Consider the following 15,517-nt stretch of genomic DNA (forward strand, 5'->3'; position numbering starts at 1 on the left):
GATAAATCAACTACTGTGCACGTACATAGATGATCACTGTAGAATGACACACTTCAATTAGTGTATAGATGATCACTGTAGACTACTGCCACTACAACTAGCACTAAAACTACTGCATGTTGGTGTTAAAAAAAAAAACATACAAAAAAAAAAAGTATAAACAGCGCATTAACAATACTGGTTTCGCCTGTGTTCGCCTCTCTGCTGCTTCCTATTCATGTGCCACAGAGTGTGAGGTTATGTTCACACTATGTAAGTTCCGTAGTAATCACTGCCGTTGTAACAACGGCTGTGATTACTACAGAACTTAGGTAGTGCAGCCTTCTAAAGGAATCCCAGCCGGAGTGTATGCACATGGTATACACTCTGGCCGGGATCCTTAGCCGTGCCGTAAGAAACTGACATGTCAGTTTTCTGCGGCCGCTATTCATTGAATAGCGGCCGCAGAAAATCCTGTCAGTGCACACTCCGGCTGCATGCTCCATTGTGTGCAGTGGGGAGTTTTAATGCGAGCGAGCACGGATGTGCCCACATCCGAATTCAGTAGCAGTAAAGATCATCTCTGGGATGATCTTTTCTGACACCGGCTGTTCGTGACCTGTCCGGGTCGGTGTCTTTACACTGTGAGAACATGGCCTGATAGAACATCAAGCAAGAAGGTTACTGCAGGAAATAATTCTCCTGCTGAATTATCCATAAACTGTCGAGGAAACTGGTCGAATCCATTTCAATGTGAACTGATGGCTGTGACCTAATAATGGATTTCTAATGCTGGTTGTAGCTATTTATATATGTTTATCTGGTGTATACTAAGGCTATATCCCTGCAGGACAAGCATTGATCATGTCTAGCCAAGGCACGAGATTCACTGCAAGTGGGTTTAATCATTACTATTGATCAGATTATTTAACATGAATTATACAGGTCCACGAAAACAGCATGTCCTCTCCACGCCTCATTGTGTAATTGACGTTACCTGTCACCCACAATGCCCACTTTGTCTGGTCTAAGGGCTGGGCCATAAGGGTGCGTCCACCTGGCCAATGGTGAGAACTGATATGGTTTTTTTTAATACACAGTGATTAAGCTTCAGTTATATAAATTGAGTTAATATCAGTCAATGTTTTTTTATAACTATCAATTTGCAAGACAGGTTAAAGGGGTATTCCAAAAACATTTTTGTAACTGACTTTTATTTAAAAATCTCCAGCCTTCCAGTACTTATCAGCTGCTGTATGTCCTGCAGGAAGTGGTGTATACTTTCCAGTCTGACACAGTGCTCTCTGCTGCCATCTCTGTCCATGTCAGGAACTGGCCAGAACAGCAGCAAATCCTATAAAAAAAAACTGGCAGCAGAGAGCATTGTTTTAGATTCTAACAATACACCACTTCCTGCAGGACATACAGCAGCTGATAAGTACTGTAAGGCTGGATATTTAAATAGAAGTAAATTACAAATCTATATAATTTTCTGACACCCCTTGATTTGAAAGTAAAAAATTCTCTGGAGTTCCCCTTTAAAGGGACAGTAAAAGAAGAATAAACATTTTAGCTACTTGGCTATTCCAGTCTTTCTAGATAGTAGGGAACATTCTACTTATGATGGATGAGCACAGATCTGGAATTCTTTATTGATGTTCATAAACTTTACTAAGAGCAGATAACCAGTTCTATAGAAAGTAGTACTAGACAAAGCTAAGTTACCATATATATCAATACTTTATGTCTATTCAATAGATATGTAGTGTCCCATTGCATGTCTATGTGATATAAGTATTGGTTTTTGGACATTTATCTTTATTACTGATATGTTTATGATGTTGCACTGTTTTATATGTGGTTATGCGTGTTCGCAATGTTATGCAACTTTGCCAATTTACTTTTGCTTTCCCATAGCATTAGGCTATGTTCACATTGGGTAAGACACTGGCCGTTCTGTGAGTCACAGAATGGCCGGTGTCTGTGAAGATCATCCTGGACGGATGATCTTAATTTCTGTTGAATTGGGATGCAGGCGCACCCATGTGCTGCATGCTCCATTGTGTGAACTAATTTGTCTGTACGGCCGCTATTCAATGAATAATGGCCGCACAAAACTGACACGTCAGTTTTTTCGTGCGGCCGGTTGGAATATATTATAGGGGATATTTATCAAACTGGTGTAAAGTGAAACGGTCTCAGTTGCCCCTAGCAACCAATCAGATTCCACCTTTCATTCCTCACAGACTCTTTGGAAAATGAAAGGTGAAATCTGATTGGTTGCTAGAGGCAACTGAGACAATTTTACTTAACACCAGCTTGATAAATCTCCCCCTATGTGTATATTCGCTCTGGCTGGGATTCCATTCATACATATACAACATATGTATACAACAAAAGATACGTTGTGTGAACATGGCCATACATTGAAAATATTGAGCTGTAGTCCAGCCTGTCCCTCTGTAGAGAGAAGAAAACCTGTAGAGTAGTAGAATGGAGTGAAGCATGCCTCCCTCTATACCTCCTCCCTTGCAGAGGTAGGCCTCAAAACCTCAGTGGTTGCCCATCAGCTCATCTCATTACAGTCATTGCCTTCCAAGCATATTCTGAGGGATCAAGAGATGTGAGAAGATAAAGAGACAGAGGCAAGAGATTGTTGAGAGACACTGCACAGGAATCCTATAACCACATTAGGAACTTTTAAGGCCTTAGGGCCATATTACCCGGCCCGACATTTCCCTCTAAGAAAGCGCTGATTTTGGATGACCATCATTTAACGCCAAAAGATGACTGTCTTATGATAATTACAGTGGCAAATAATGTTCATGATAATTATTTACAGCTGTAATTATCAAAAGATGGCCATACAGAAGAAAAAAAAAATTACTATGATAGTACTGCAATGTTGTATGTTACTGTGACAAAGGCAATGTGACCCAGACTCTAATGCTATCTATATCTTCTATGTATCCCACATAGATTATCTATACTATCACTACACTGCAAGCCTGAGTGTCATGATAGTATAATGCAGTATGTTAATATCATGTCATACAGTAAGTACGTCAGAAATGTTGAGTGTAGGGCAATCTATGATTTGTTTCCCATTATATAGATGTTGTACTGCCACCCTGCAGGCCTAACTCCCACAATACAGAATAGAAATTAAAGGGGTTATCCGGCTAGGTAAAATATAAGTTGAATCATTCCCCTTCTGGAGACTAAACATTCATTCCATACTTGTCATAATCTATTTAGTCTCCTTCTCCCAGTTCTGATCCTGCTGCTTTTTGCTAAAGACACAAAAATCTGCGTGTGAGGTTTTCAGAACTCCCCACAGCACACTATGGAGCATGCGGCCGGAGCCGTTAGCTCCATAGTGTGCACTGACAGGGTTTTCAATGAATAGCGGCCGCAGAAAACTGACATGTCAGTTGTTTGCAGCGCCGCTAGGGATCCCGGCCAGAGCGTATACATAGAACATACAGCGTAGCCGTGGTTTTACGAAAATATACTTTGTGAGAACATAGCCTAATGTTTTATTTCCCCTTTGAGGGTGCTGCAATGATATTAACTTTTACTAACAGATTACAGTTGATTGTTTGGTGTCCCAATAGTGGGATCTCCTGTGATCAGCTTATCAATGGGCCCCCTTCTGATGAAGAAGGATTGTCCAATATGAAGATGTCCTCAAATGAACGGTTTATTAAAACATTAATACATTATATGGCAATTTTTGAGCCCGACGCTCAAAAGATAAATAGGAGTTTTCCTGTCAACAAAAAGACTTTGTTCATGTCAGTGCCATCCAGGATGTTGCTCTTCGGGGAGGTGTCCTAACTCAGGGTCAGCCATAGAAAAAAACATGGAGAATAGTGGTTCCTACACTGTCAGTAAATCTAAAGATGGTGTTTGGGTTTTTGAATATCCCAATGACATCATTTTCCTTTATGGGTAGAAAAATTTATAGTCCAGGTTTTACCCTTTGCCAGAATGGACAACACCTTGCTGATGTCCAAGACGAGAACTCCGATGACACAAAACCATTAATAAACCTGGTGATGTAATGATAGATGGAAAACTAAACCGCATTCTAAAAGATGCTTAACCAAAATATATTGTGGTTTGGCAGGCGTGGATGAGATGAGAAGAAACATTGCATCCACAGATAAATTCAGAAAATCTTGTAAATTGTCCTGAAGGACACCTGACAAGCTGCAGCTCTTACGTACGTTCTGCTGAAAGTATTTGCCCAGCTGTCTTATGTTATTCTAAACCTGTCCACAATTCCTTATAACCGAGATACTTTTTAACTTGGATTATATGGATGGATGTTGACTCCCTTAAAGGGGTACTCTGGAGACTAAAAATTTATTCTAAAGGGGTTTCCAATTTATACTTCCTTGTTTCCCATCCACAAGATGAGATTGCGGGGGCCTGACCTCCATGCCCTTTGTGGTTCTGTAGATCGGCAACTCGACTCTTTTGCTGTGAATGAAGTTGCGGATTGGAGTGTAACCCACAGCTCCATTCATTCTCTATGGAGCCGCCAGAAAGAAGGAGTTCTGTACTCATCTCTCCATACAGAATGAATGGAGCTGCGGGTCACGTTCATACCAACGTCTGCAGTTTCCAACACAAATGTCGGTGGCAGCAGAGGAGCTGTATTGCCCTTTCCTGCTGCCACAGGAAGTGAATATGCAAGAATTATTTTTTAAAAAAGGAGTTATGTTACAAATGCATTGGGGCATTTAAGCTTTTTAATCCCCCCGCCCCTTTTAACTGTAGTGCCATTGTCAAGGCCAACGTACTCTGTGCTGCTATAGACTCTAGTAGGCTGCAGGCACTTTGTCTCTGTATCTTACAAAGCTTGTTGCAGGTTGGTGCAATGCAGCAAGGCCATCATGTCTTTTACCTGCACCATGCCATCGACAGAGCAGGTTACAGGCCGTAGCCCTAGCTGCACTGTGGGCAGTTTAACTGTATGGGGGTACTTTAGATACATTTACAGTAGGATACTATGCGGGACTTAAGTTGTATGTGGAGCACCAAGGTGTCACTTTATGGCTATGTTTACACAACCTATCTTTTCTATTTGTAACAGTGGCCATGATTAGTAGAAAAGATACATTGCATTGAAGTCAGAGGGAATCCCAGCCAGAGTGTATACACAGTATACACTCCGTCCGAGAATAGTAGCCGCACAACACTGATAGTTCAAACAATGGAAAGTACGGCTCTGGCCGAACTTTCCATTGTGTGCTATGGTCAATTTGTATGCGGGCTCACCCGAATGCAGTACCAGCCCAGATGAACTTCACTGACACCGGCCGTTCTGTGACACGGCCGGGTTACAGAACAGCCAGTGTCATACAGCGTGTGAACCCAGTCTATATGTGTATGGGACATTAAGGACATTATAACACTATAGCTGTGTGGGGGGCACTAGGGAGGTATTTTATCTGCATGTGGGGCTCTAAACATGGCCATACACCGTCAATATGGTACTCCAGCAAAACAAAAAAAAAAATCTTTCAAATCAACTGTGGCCAGAAAGTGCCAGAGATTTGTAATTTACTTATATTAAAAAAAAATCTGAAGCTTTCCAGTACTTATCAGCTGCGGGATGTCCTGCGGGAAGTAGTAGATTCTTTCTAGTCTGGAGAACAGGAGAGGTTTTCTTTCTTTTAAAACTCTTTTTATTCAAAAGTAAGGAGATGTTTTCTATGGGGATTTGCTCCTGCTCTGGACAGTAGCAAATCCTAATAATAAAAAACCTCCCCTGCTTTGGACAGTAGCAAATCCTAATAAAAAAAACTTCTACTGCTCTGGACAGTTCCTGTCACTCAGAGAGGAGTCAGCAGAGAGCACTGTTTTAGGCTATGTTCACACTACGTATGAGACCGGCCGGGTCACGGAACGGCCGGTCTCTGGCCGGATCATCTCGGCTGGTACTTAAGCACCGTCCGGATGATCTTTCCGGCCGCAGAGCTCTGATGCGGGCGCATCAGCGTGCGCCCGCATCAGCGCTTACCATAGCACACAGTGAAGCGAGCATCCAGAGCCGCTCGCTTCACTGTGTGAACTGACAGGTCTTTCTGCGGCCGTAATTCACTGAATTCCGGCCGCAGAAAACTGACCTGTCAGTTATTTGCGGGGCCACGCAGATCCCGGCCGAAGCGTATACGATGTAGTTTTACGTAGTGTGAACATAGCCTTAGACTGGAAAAAATACACCACTTCCTTCAGGACATATAGCAGCTGATAAGTACTGAAAGACTGGAGTACCCCCTTTAATTCATCTGACAGCTCTCTCCCCATCCTCTTATACACATAAACCTTTGTGATGGAACCTGTGATGGAGATATTATTTAGTAATGTTATGGTAGTGTAATGCAGACACTGTGGAGGTAATATGTGGTAGTATTTGGCCCTTGTACAGTATAGTGGAATTGCATGGTATCTTTATGACTGTTTTTTTAAGAAACTATGGGGGGAGATTTATCAAACATGGTGTAAAGTAAAGCAACCAATCAGATTCCACCTTTCATTTTCCAAAGAGTCTGTGAGGAATGAAAGGTGGAATCTGATTGGTTGCTAGGGGCAACTGAGCCAGTTTCACTTTACACCATGTTTGATAAATCTCCCCCTATGTACAATGCAGCAGAGGGTGTGGCTTCTTTTCTACCTGAGCGCTGACAACCACATCCTCGGCTGAGCAAAGTCTGCTGTACTGTACACAGCATGTCCTGGGCAAGGACTCTTATTGACCACTAGTGTTATCTCATCTTACAGAAGTGCTAGGAAAGGCAGGGCAGGCTGTACAGTGCAGTAGAATTTACCGAGCAGAGGATATGTCTGCTGGTGTTTGGGGAGAAAATATTCTGGTCTCCTTTCTAGAACAGAAGACTAGGAGCCCTTCTCCCCGATAACTGGCAGTCACCTCTTCTTCTCTACAGGGGTGTAGCTAAGATTCATAGGGCCCCATAGCAAAAAACTGTAAGGGGCCTCCCCTTGCTTCACTGCTCATGCACTGATAACCCCTGACCTTGAAGTTTGCAGCGGAGAACAGAGGTCAGGGCTTATCAAAGCAGTGAAGCAGAGATCTTCTTGTCTTTTGCTTTTTAACCCTTTTTTTGTGCTGCAGCATGTACGTAAACTTTGGTTCACTTATACACTGCAGTACATAAGGGTATAAGCAGAAGGACACAGGACAGCTCTTACCTTCCCTGTGCATCCCCAGGCCCCCTGCGGTACGGGCCCCATAGCGGCTGCCTGGCCTGCCTCTAAGGTAGCTATGCCACTGATTCTCAGCTACCTGTGATATTGAGAATGGGACAGATTTATGTTCATTTACCACGGGGAACTGTTTATTAAACCATAGGGGCACATACAAATTTTCCAAGAAATAACCAAAAACATTCAGCACAGATGAGTACAAAAAAGTTTAATATCCAAGGTTTTTTTTTTTTTTAAATAACTAATATCCAGCCAATCACACAACATTGCAATTAATTTAGAATACAAATAAATTAAGTTTTAAATATTACCTTCTCTTTCAGTGCAAGATATACATTAAAGTTATCATCCCTACAAAGTGACCGCTCGGTTAGAGTACAAAAGAGTCTCGGATAACATTTAACATCGGTCGGTTTTGAAGCTTTTGCAAAACACAAGTTATGGGACGTAGTAATACATCACTAACCGGGATCAAGGCTCGTCGTCAGATTTCAAAGTATTTGACCAAAAACAAACAAAAAATAAAATAAAAAATATGAATTTTTACAATATGGTATTTATAGGATCTGCTTATTAGTGTGTTCTATGTTTTTACTATAAGGCTTTCAGCTTTGGAGCCAATTTAGCTCAAAGGTATAGAAATCACACTAGATATAGCAGAGCCCCTATATTCTGGACAGGGTAGAGTGGCTTGTAGTACCCCTTCTGGCTACCAGCACCCAGGGCACATGTTCCACAAGCCTCTATAACCCACCCTGTATATATTTTTGCATTGTTTATTATTGTGTTATAACAAGGAGAGGGAACCTTTGGCTCTCCAGCTGTCGCAAAACTACAGTTCCCATCATGCCTGGACAGCCAAAGCTTTGGTTTTAGCTGTCCAGGCATGATGGTTATTGTAGTTTTGCAACAGCTGGAGAGCCAAAGGTTCCCCATCCCTATGCTTTACCCTAATATGAAGCTCATGGTGGATAACAGCCATGTGGATAATACACCTGCCTCCATGGGAAACCCATTCCAAATGAAGATGTTTACCCCACAGTATTGTGTTGTTGCATCTATGGTCACTAGTTTTCAATACTTAGTAGAAAATGAATTCATTCTTCTTGTACAAAGACTTGCCCCCCTGTGTCTGTAAGTAACAGGTACACAGCACATGGCCTCCTTCACAGCTTTATGTAACCATATAACAATTTACACAACGCAGTATGGTCGGAAGAAAGCATAACTAGAAAATGATTGTAAATGATTTACGTTAAAAACTCAGTTCAATGGATGCTTCAATGCCGTGTATGCATGGAGATAAAAAAAAATGGGCATGTTGTGTAGTGTAAGAAGCAAATAAGAACAAAAAACGTTAGATTCCCAATGATGTCTATGAACTGTAGGTCTACTCTTGAAAGCCAAATCCATGCATACTGTAGATGTAGAGTTGTGTTCACATCCGTAATAGCGGTTACGGGTCCCTTACACACTGGACACCGACAGCATCCTATGGACTCCATTGACTTTATTAGGATCCATTGAGTTTCCACCGTAATGTTGGGTGCTTTATTGGATTTTTTATTTGGTCTGTCAGGTTTTGCTTTGCTATGGAAGACTCCACTTGATCCATTTTAATACACAATGGCTGGCTATCATACATTACTTTACCCTCCGATGACAAATCAATTGGCCTAAAAGCAACAACTAATATTTTTTTTATCCTACCATATATGACAAATGTTTGTGCAATTACATTTACGGTAGCAGAGTTATATGTACTGAATGATAGTTCTGAATGAGCCTAAATGACACTGGGTTTAGGCTTCAACATTATTTTACAGCTAAGGAAATTGACACTTTCTATCCCACACTTTCTTATTTTTTACATAAATACTTAACACAACTATAAGTATGCCATAGCAACCTCAATCCTCAACTATCAATCTATGAAACCTAATGATGGCTGCAGGGTCAACAATGAATATGACATTCTGCACTGTCACACCATGTGCTCATTGCCCCCTGGCTAGGTTGTCTTGCCCTTCTCTTATGTTGGCCTACAATGTGCAATTTATGGCCCTATGCAATGATTGATGTATGGAGGATTACTGAACACAACTTAAGGTCAGAAAAATGGATAGCTTCAAAAAAGGTTTGGCAATATAAAAGACCATACTGACATTACAAAATTCTTCTGTCTCCAGAACCTGCAGAAGTTTCATCAATATTTGGTGTCTATGAGATGTGCACTGACAATTAGGAGGATCTTTCTAGAAATCAACGAAGTGCCACATTAGTCATTGCTGTAGATTTATCTTTTTTCTGACTTAATATCTATGAGCACTCTCACAGCCACTCAGTGCCCTTTAAGGTGCACTAAGCTATAAAGGAAATTTATAATTTCTAGTTAATGTACATGATATATGACAACTTTTGTCAACTTTAAGGAAAAGTATTCCAGCAATTGATCCTATTTTACCTCAAATTACAACTAAAACTTATAGCTATATAAAAAAATCCTTCTGGTGTATCCCAGGAGATCAGCCATTGTTTCCAACCTTCTTGCTGTTCAGTGTCTGACTATAAAGGTGCCCAGATACCTTATACTAAGGTCAGGTAAACCCACCAATGTTGGCAGGTTTGCTAACTGTATAAAGAGTATGGTGGCCTCCCGATGGTGCTGGATAGAGATGAGCGGACCGCCAGACTTTTGGTCCGACGGCATCGGCACTCTCTCATTATGCCTGAGATCCCGGCCGCATAGATGTGATCCTGTGAATATGCGGCCAGGATATTCCAGGGAATTCACCATGGATTCCCTGGAATATCCTGGCCGCATATTCCCGGGAGCGCAACTATGCGGCCGGGATCGCAGGCATAATGAGAGAGCGAACTTCTTTCGGACCAAAAGTCCGAACAGTTCGCTTATCTCTAGTGCTGGATAGAGAATTTACACTAAAAATGAAGCAAATTGCTTTATTAGCCCAGCAGTTGGCTTATTAGTTGGCTGCTTTTTAACTCACTGCCGCTCCATGCCGCTCCTTCCCAGGTGCTGGGAAAAGCTGGATCTCGTCCTGGGAAACTTCACATCACTACCCTATGGTTCTTGGAGGGATAAGGGCCCTATTACACAGAGTGATAATATACAAAATAAGGCAGATATCCCCCTGTGCAACAGCAACAAAAGTTCACTTGTCAGCCGATTTCTCACTTTAAGCCTTTCAAAATACTATCCACCAACAGCCGGTGATCTCTCTGTATAATAGGCTCTGTATCTCCACTAACGTAATGTTAGTTTAGTTCTACTATTCATTTCTAAGTTTAGTATCCCTTTAAGCATTCATTTATGCTTTCCACCTTCTACTTTTATCTTTAGTGTTACCCTGCCTGTTTAGTCTCTAGCAAAACAAGAGTTGTCATTCCATCATAATAACACTTCTAGTACACAGCCCTGACCAAAAAAGGGAGATGCACACTACAGGAAGTGTTGGCATATTGTATGTGCTCTAAAAAAATCCTTAAAAAATGTGTAATTTTTTTTAACAATAGATTTCCTTTAAGGCTGTGTGCACCATCTGACTACTTTACACATGCTAAAACCTGCTTCACAGCACTGACTATGACGTACAGACAGTCACATCTCCTTTGAAACCTAAGGTAAGAGGTGAGTTTAGGAATGTAGCCCATGTCAGTCTGATGCCAAGCACAGCTGTTTTTCTACGTCCCCAGACATGGGATTGTGAGATCGAAACCCTCTCATAGTGACTCACGTTCTCATCAATGTCTACAAGACAATAATTAAGACACCATGTTAATTTTTCCTGCTATCCGTCCCATTCTTCCAGAGTAGAGCCTGTAAAAGGTAAGCCATAAAACAATACAAGAACCGAAGAAGGGAGGTTCCATTGGATCAACGCCCACAATCCAAGCCATTCAGTGTGCTGCATGGATATACAATGAATAAGCTGTAATGATTGTGACTCATGAACTAATATGCTAAAAAAACAAAAATATTCCAAATGGTCATTGAATATCAGTTCAAATGCAATTTTTCTTTTTTTACAAAAACACGCAATAGAAAAAATGGCGAAGTTTGAGTGTTCTTGTGAATCTTTTTTCGAGTTTTTCTAGACCGAAGATAATAGGCTAAAGAAGTTTAATACTAATGCACTGTGTAGGTAATCTGCTCTTTAAATATACAAAAATAACTTTCTTCTCCTCGAGCATGAACGTGTCAACATATCGATTCTCGAATGTTTCTATTCCCGTGGATATCACCAAGCTGTCCCTAGATATAAATCTACGAATATACTGAAATGCCATCAGCATGGTATATAAGAGAATGGTCCATAAGAAGCAACACTTTTCAGAGTGTCAAAATAATAAAAAAAAATTATGTATCAATGTCTGACCAACAGATGGGCCTAAAACTCACTGACATACACATTGAAGACCCAACTGGCAGTATTAGAATTAAAAAATTATTCTGGCCCATAGTAGGTGCTTTTTGTAACAAAACAGGTTCAACACTTGTAGCGTCAGTCTCTCCTATGCTGGACACACTCCATGATCCCCATACAGTACTTGGAATCCAAATGTAGCTCAATTTCCAGTGTGAAGTGTTGTCTTTCTCCATTCTCCACTGCTTCACATTATGCTAGGCACATTAGGTAGAGTTCCCATGTCTTTGGGATGGATCATGTTCCCCAGCATGTGCCCTGTTAACAATATGTGTCCCAGCTGTAGTCCGAGATGTGAGTCGAGCAGGATGGGTCCGGGAGGTTGCTCCATAGCTGGGAGATGCCCTTATTTTCTGCAGATCCCTCTTCAGACCACTGTGAAGAAAAAGAGAACATTTAGAGGTCTTTCTTGGAATAACTGAGTAGGTAACGCTATAGCATGTGCCTCTAGAGGGCTTAAAATGAATGTTATAATGTAGTATTATGGATGACCTTCATGCTGCCACCCTTAGAAGCAAACGCTCTACCGTAGCAGCCTTCTGCGTAAATTGCAATCTCATGACCAAGGAATTCATTAGGAATTCAAGAGAAGTTGTAAAACACTACAACGTGAGGTCATGCTATATATTTATCAGTTAAGAATGAACATTTAAAGGGGTAATACAGCGCTAAAAAAAATGGCCACTTTTCCCCCTACTGTTGTCTCCAGTTCAGTTGTAGTTTGCAATTAAGCTCCATTTACTTCAATAAAACTGAGTTTCAAAACCCCACCCAAACTGGAGACAACAGTAGGGGGAAAGTGGCCATGTTTTTGTAGCGCTGGATAACCTCTTTAATCACTGATAGCAACCATGCCACAAAGATGAAGATACAGTATATTATATACGTATATTATTATATCTTAGTATTAGTAACTAGCTCATGTTCTTGGGTGAGTATCACATCATCTAAAAATTACCATTGATGGATAGATAGGATAACAGGACAAACACCCTTATAGCCAGGACATAGTAAAAGGAGTCATTTGTATGATTTTGTACAACAATATGCACGAACTATAGACAGATATTATATAAATATAATCCTGTATATATGGACAAAGATCTCATACCAAGTGATGTCTCAAGTGAGTCTCACAATTCAATGTCTCTATCTTACGTGTAGGATGCTTATTTCACCTTAACAAGTAGAAGGTTCTAGCACTTTGGGTAACATCCAATGGAATTAATTTAGGCATAGGTTCTAAACATAATCCAGCAAAGTACAGTGAACAGATAACACATTTCAGGCCACATTATCTGTCCCCTGTACCACATGTAATTCTACTTATTGTGGTTCCTATTGGCCAGAGGAAGCGCGCGTGCGCAAAACGGCCGTTGCCTTGTGGAACGCCTTTGTTGATCTTTGTCTACTGTTGTTTGTTTCCGGTGTTGTGTGCTTCACAAATAAATTACCATTCAACCGATTGGTGCGTGCCGTTCATCTGTGTCTCAATTCAGTTTATGACTTAGTCAGATTGAAGCTTTGGATCCCAATGCTATTTTCAATGCCAATAAACCAGCATAGAGCCCTTATTTTATTGGACCAGCATCAATGAGCATATCCTTGGAACAATATCATTAGAAGCCGTGTAATATCAGGTCCTTACTAGGTAATTTCGACTATAGCCATCCCCATCTTACTCTGTGTTATATCCACATGAACTAGTAAGAATTCCAAAGAGACAATAATGCCACTATTCTCTAACCTCTCGATAGTGCCACCTTTGTTGGTATAATATGAAGAGCAAATTTCACCATCTGCAATTCTATGATTTCTTGTTCCACAAGATTAACTATGTTAAATGGCTCCTGGACCAACGCTGAATGCGGCTCACTAAGTAGAAAAGGTTGGGCATCTCTATTCTACGTAACAGACCTGGGATGCTTGTTTCTTGGGCAGGAGTTAAGTTCTTTATTTGAGTAAAATCTCAGAAGACAATATTAATATCAATGGTCATCGACTATATAATATTAATGTATTAGATGAATGACTTTGTTTAGCTGGTTTTCTGTCTGTGCTAAATTTATATAAAGTGGAAACAGGATGTTCTATAAGATGAAGCTTGGAAACCAGGGAGGTTTTGGGTTTAGGGGTTGAAAAGGGCAGCTCAGACCATAAATCTGTGGCCTCCTGCCAGATGCAATTTAAAATCATTGAACGTCGGCGCTGAAAGGTTACAGTATCCACAGGGTTGTTGCGTTTAACTGTCGACGTGAGAACAACGCAGCCATTGTGCGGCTGAGTAAGCTGGGGACGTGCACAGAGTCACTTTGTCTCCTATGGAAACATGTGGAAAGATGGAAAGACTCCTCACCCTCATGAAGCTCTGCTGTAAACTAGGGCCTAGATATATTTCTCGGTTCTTGACTTCAGCCAAATCCCACCTGTCCTTTTCCAGTGTTATACAAATGGATGAGAGGAGGATTACTAGCTGGTTCTCAGACCGGCCATCATGCCATCAAAGCTGGTGGGACGTTAATGATAATTGCTTCATAGGTGGGCAGGTATTGTTATCCACACTAAAATATCCAAATGGATATAGGAAACCTCCAAATATATCTAGCAGAATGTTCGTTTCAATCTTCTTAATTTACAGTCCCCCCTAAAGGTCAGGTATACATGCTACATCATATCATTATATATACTTAAAGGGAACCTATCAGGTTTACTCTTACTGCAGTACCAGCCGGGATGATCTTTTCTGAGACCGGCCGTTCCATGACCCAGCCGGGTCACAGAACGTCCGGTCTCATACTACGTGTGACCATAGCCTAATACTTATTTTATTCCCTTGACTGCATTCTTATATAGTATGTAGATAGAAAGTAGATTTCTAAATGGAAGGTAAATTACATGTTCAGAAGTAAAGATGTACCGACAGATCAGAGGTGTCCAACTCTTTGATGATATTAAGCTACTTTCAAATAAAATAGATGGTGTTGAGCCACAGGGACCATTAAAAGAGTTGATGGCTATTATAGATATGACCAATTGATATGGTTAATCTCATAGTGTTCCATGTCAGTGATCTGGTCTTAGCCCCAGTCCTATGTCCTAGTAATGTTATGGCATCAGCCACAGATAAGGGGGCTGAAGAGCTCCATGTGGCTCCACCTCCCGTTATTGGTCATACCCCTGAACTGCTGGAGCATCTGGTAGTGTGAGTGTTATATAAAGGTTTTGGATGGAGCCCAAAGATCACACTTCCATATTCCCTGTGCACTCATCTCCTAAGCAGGTGTGATGTCCATATACTTAATCTCCTTGTAATTACAGCTCGCTCATCTTCTCCCTGGGTGTCAAGCTTCTAATGCTATGACATCAGATTTGTCATTCCTACACTAACACTTACGACATGAGTTTAGTTAAGAGGCATAAAATCAGACACTCATCATCCTCCACCTCATTCTCATGTTATTCCTAATGCCTAGTTACCTGTCTCTGATTTGCAGCAGGATGCTCCCCCTTTGAAGAGTCCATCTGGTTTCTCCTGCCGACACATAACTGATCGACACCACTCGCGGTGCTTCTTCCAACTGCAACAACTGCAACATAAAGGAACATTCTAAGTGTCCAGGAGGGGGTTTGTTTTTTACTCTTCACCCTTACATGTAAATTAAAAAAGACATCAACCAATTCAACCTAATACCATATAGTGTTAACCCAGAGAAAGGCAAAAACCCCAGAAGGTAGATCCAAGATTTGTGGCCTTTGATTGCGAGTCAAAATGCTTCATGTTAAAGGGGGTCACAAAATTGACAGTGTATCCTTAACATGGACCTGTTATATCAGTTGTGGGGGTTCTGCCTAGT

The 15,517-nt window shown here is 41.1% G+C and overlaps 1 protein-coding gene across 1 annotated transcript in view; it reads right to left on the reverse strand.

Annotated features, from left to right (window-relative positions):
* Positions 1-7,422: 7,422 nt before the first annotated feature.
* The window catches only part of TGFA (transforming growth factor alpha), a 52,042-nt gene continuing 43,947 nt past the window's right edge, over positions 7,423-15,517 (reverse strand). The window contains exons 5-6 of the mRNA XM_069942937.1: positions 15,141-15,250; positions 7,423-12,038 (exon numbers count right to left, since the gene is read on the reverse strand). Coding sequence (XP_069799038.1) covers positions 12,031-12,038; positions 15,141-15,250 — 118 coding nt within the window. The 3' untranslated portion in view covers positions 7,423-12,030. The remainder of the gene's footprint in view (positions 12,039-15,140; positions 15,251-15,517) is intronic.

The sequence above is a fragment of the Dendropsophus ebraccatus genome, chromosome 1, assembly GCF_027789765.1.
Source record: "Dendropsophus ebraccatus isolate aDenEbr1 chromosome 1, aDenEbr1.pat, whole genome shotgun sequence".
NCBI classification, from domain to species: Eukaryota; Metazoa; Chordata; class Amphibia; order Anura; family Hylidae; genus Dendropsophus; species Dendropsophus ebraccatus.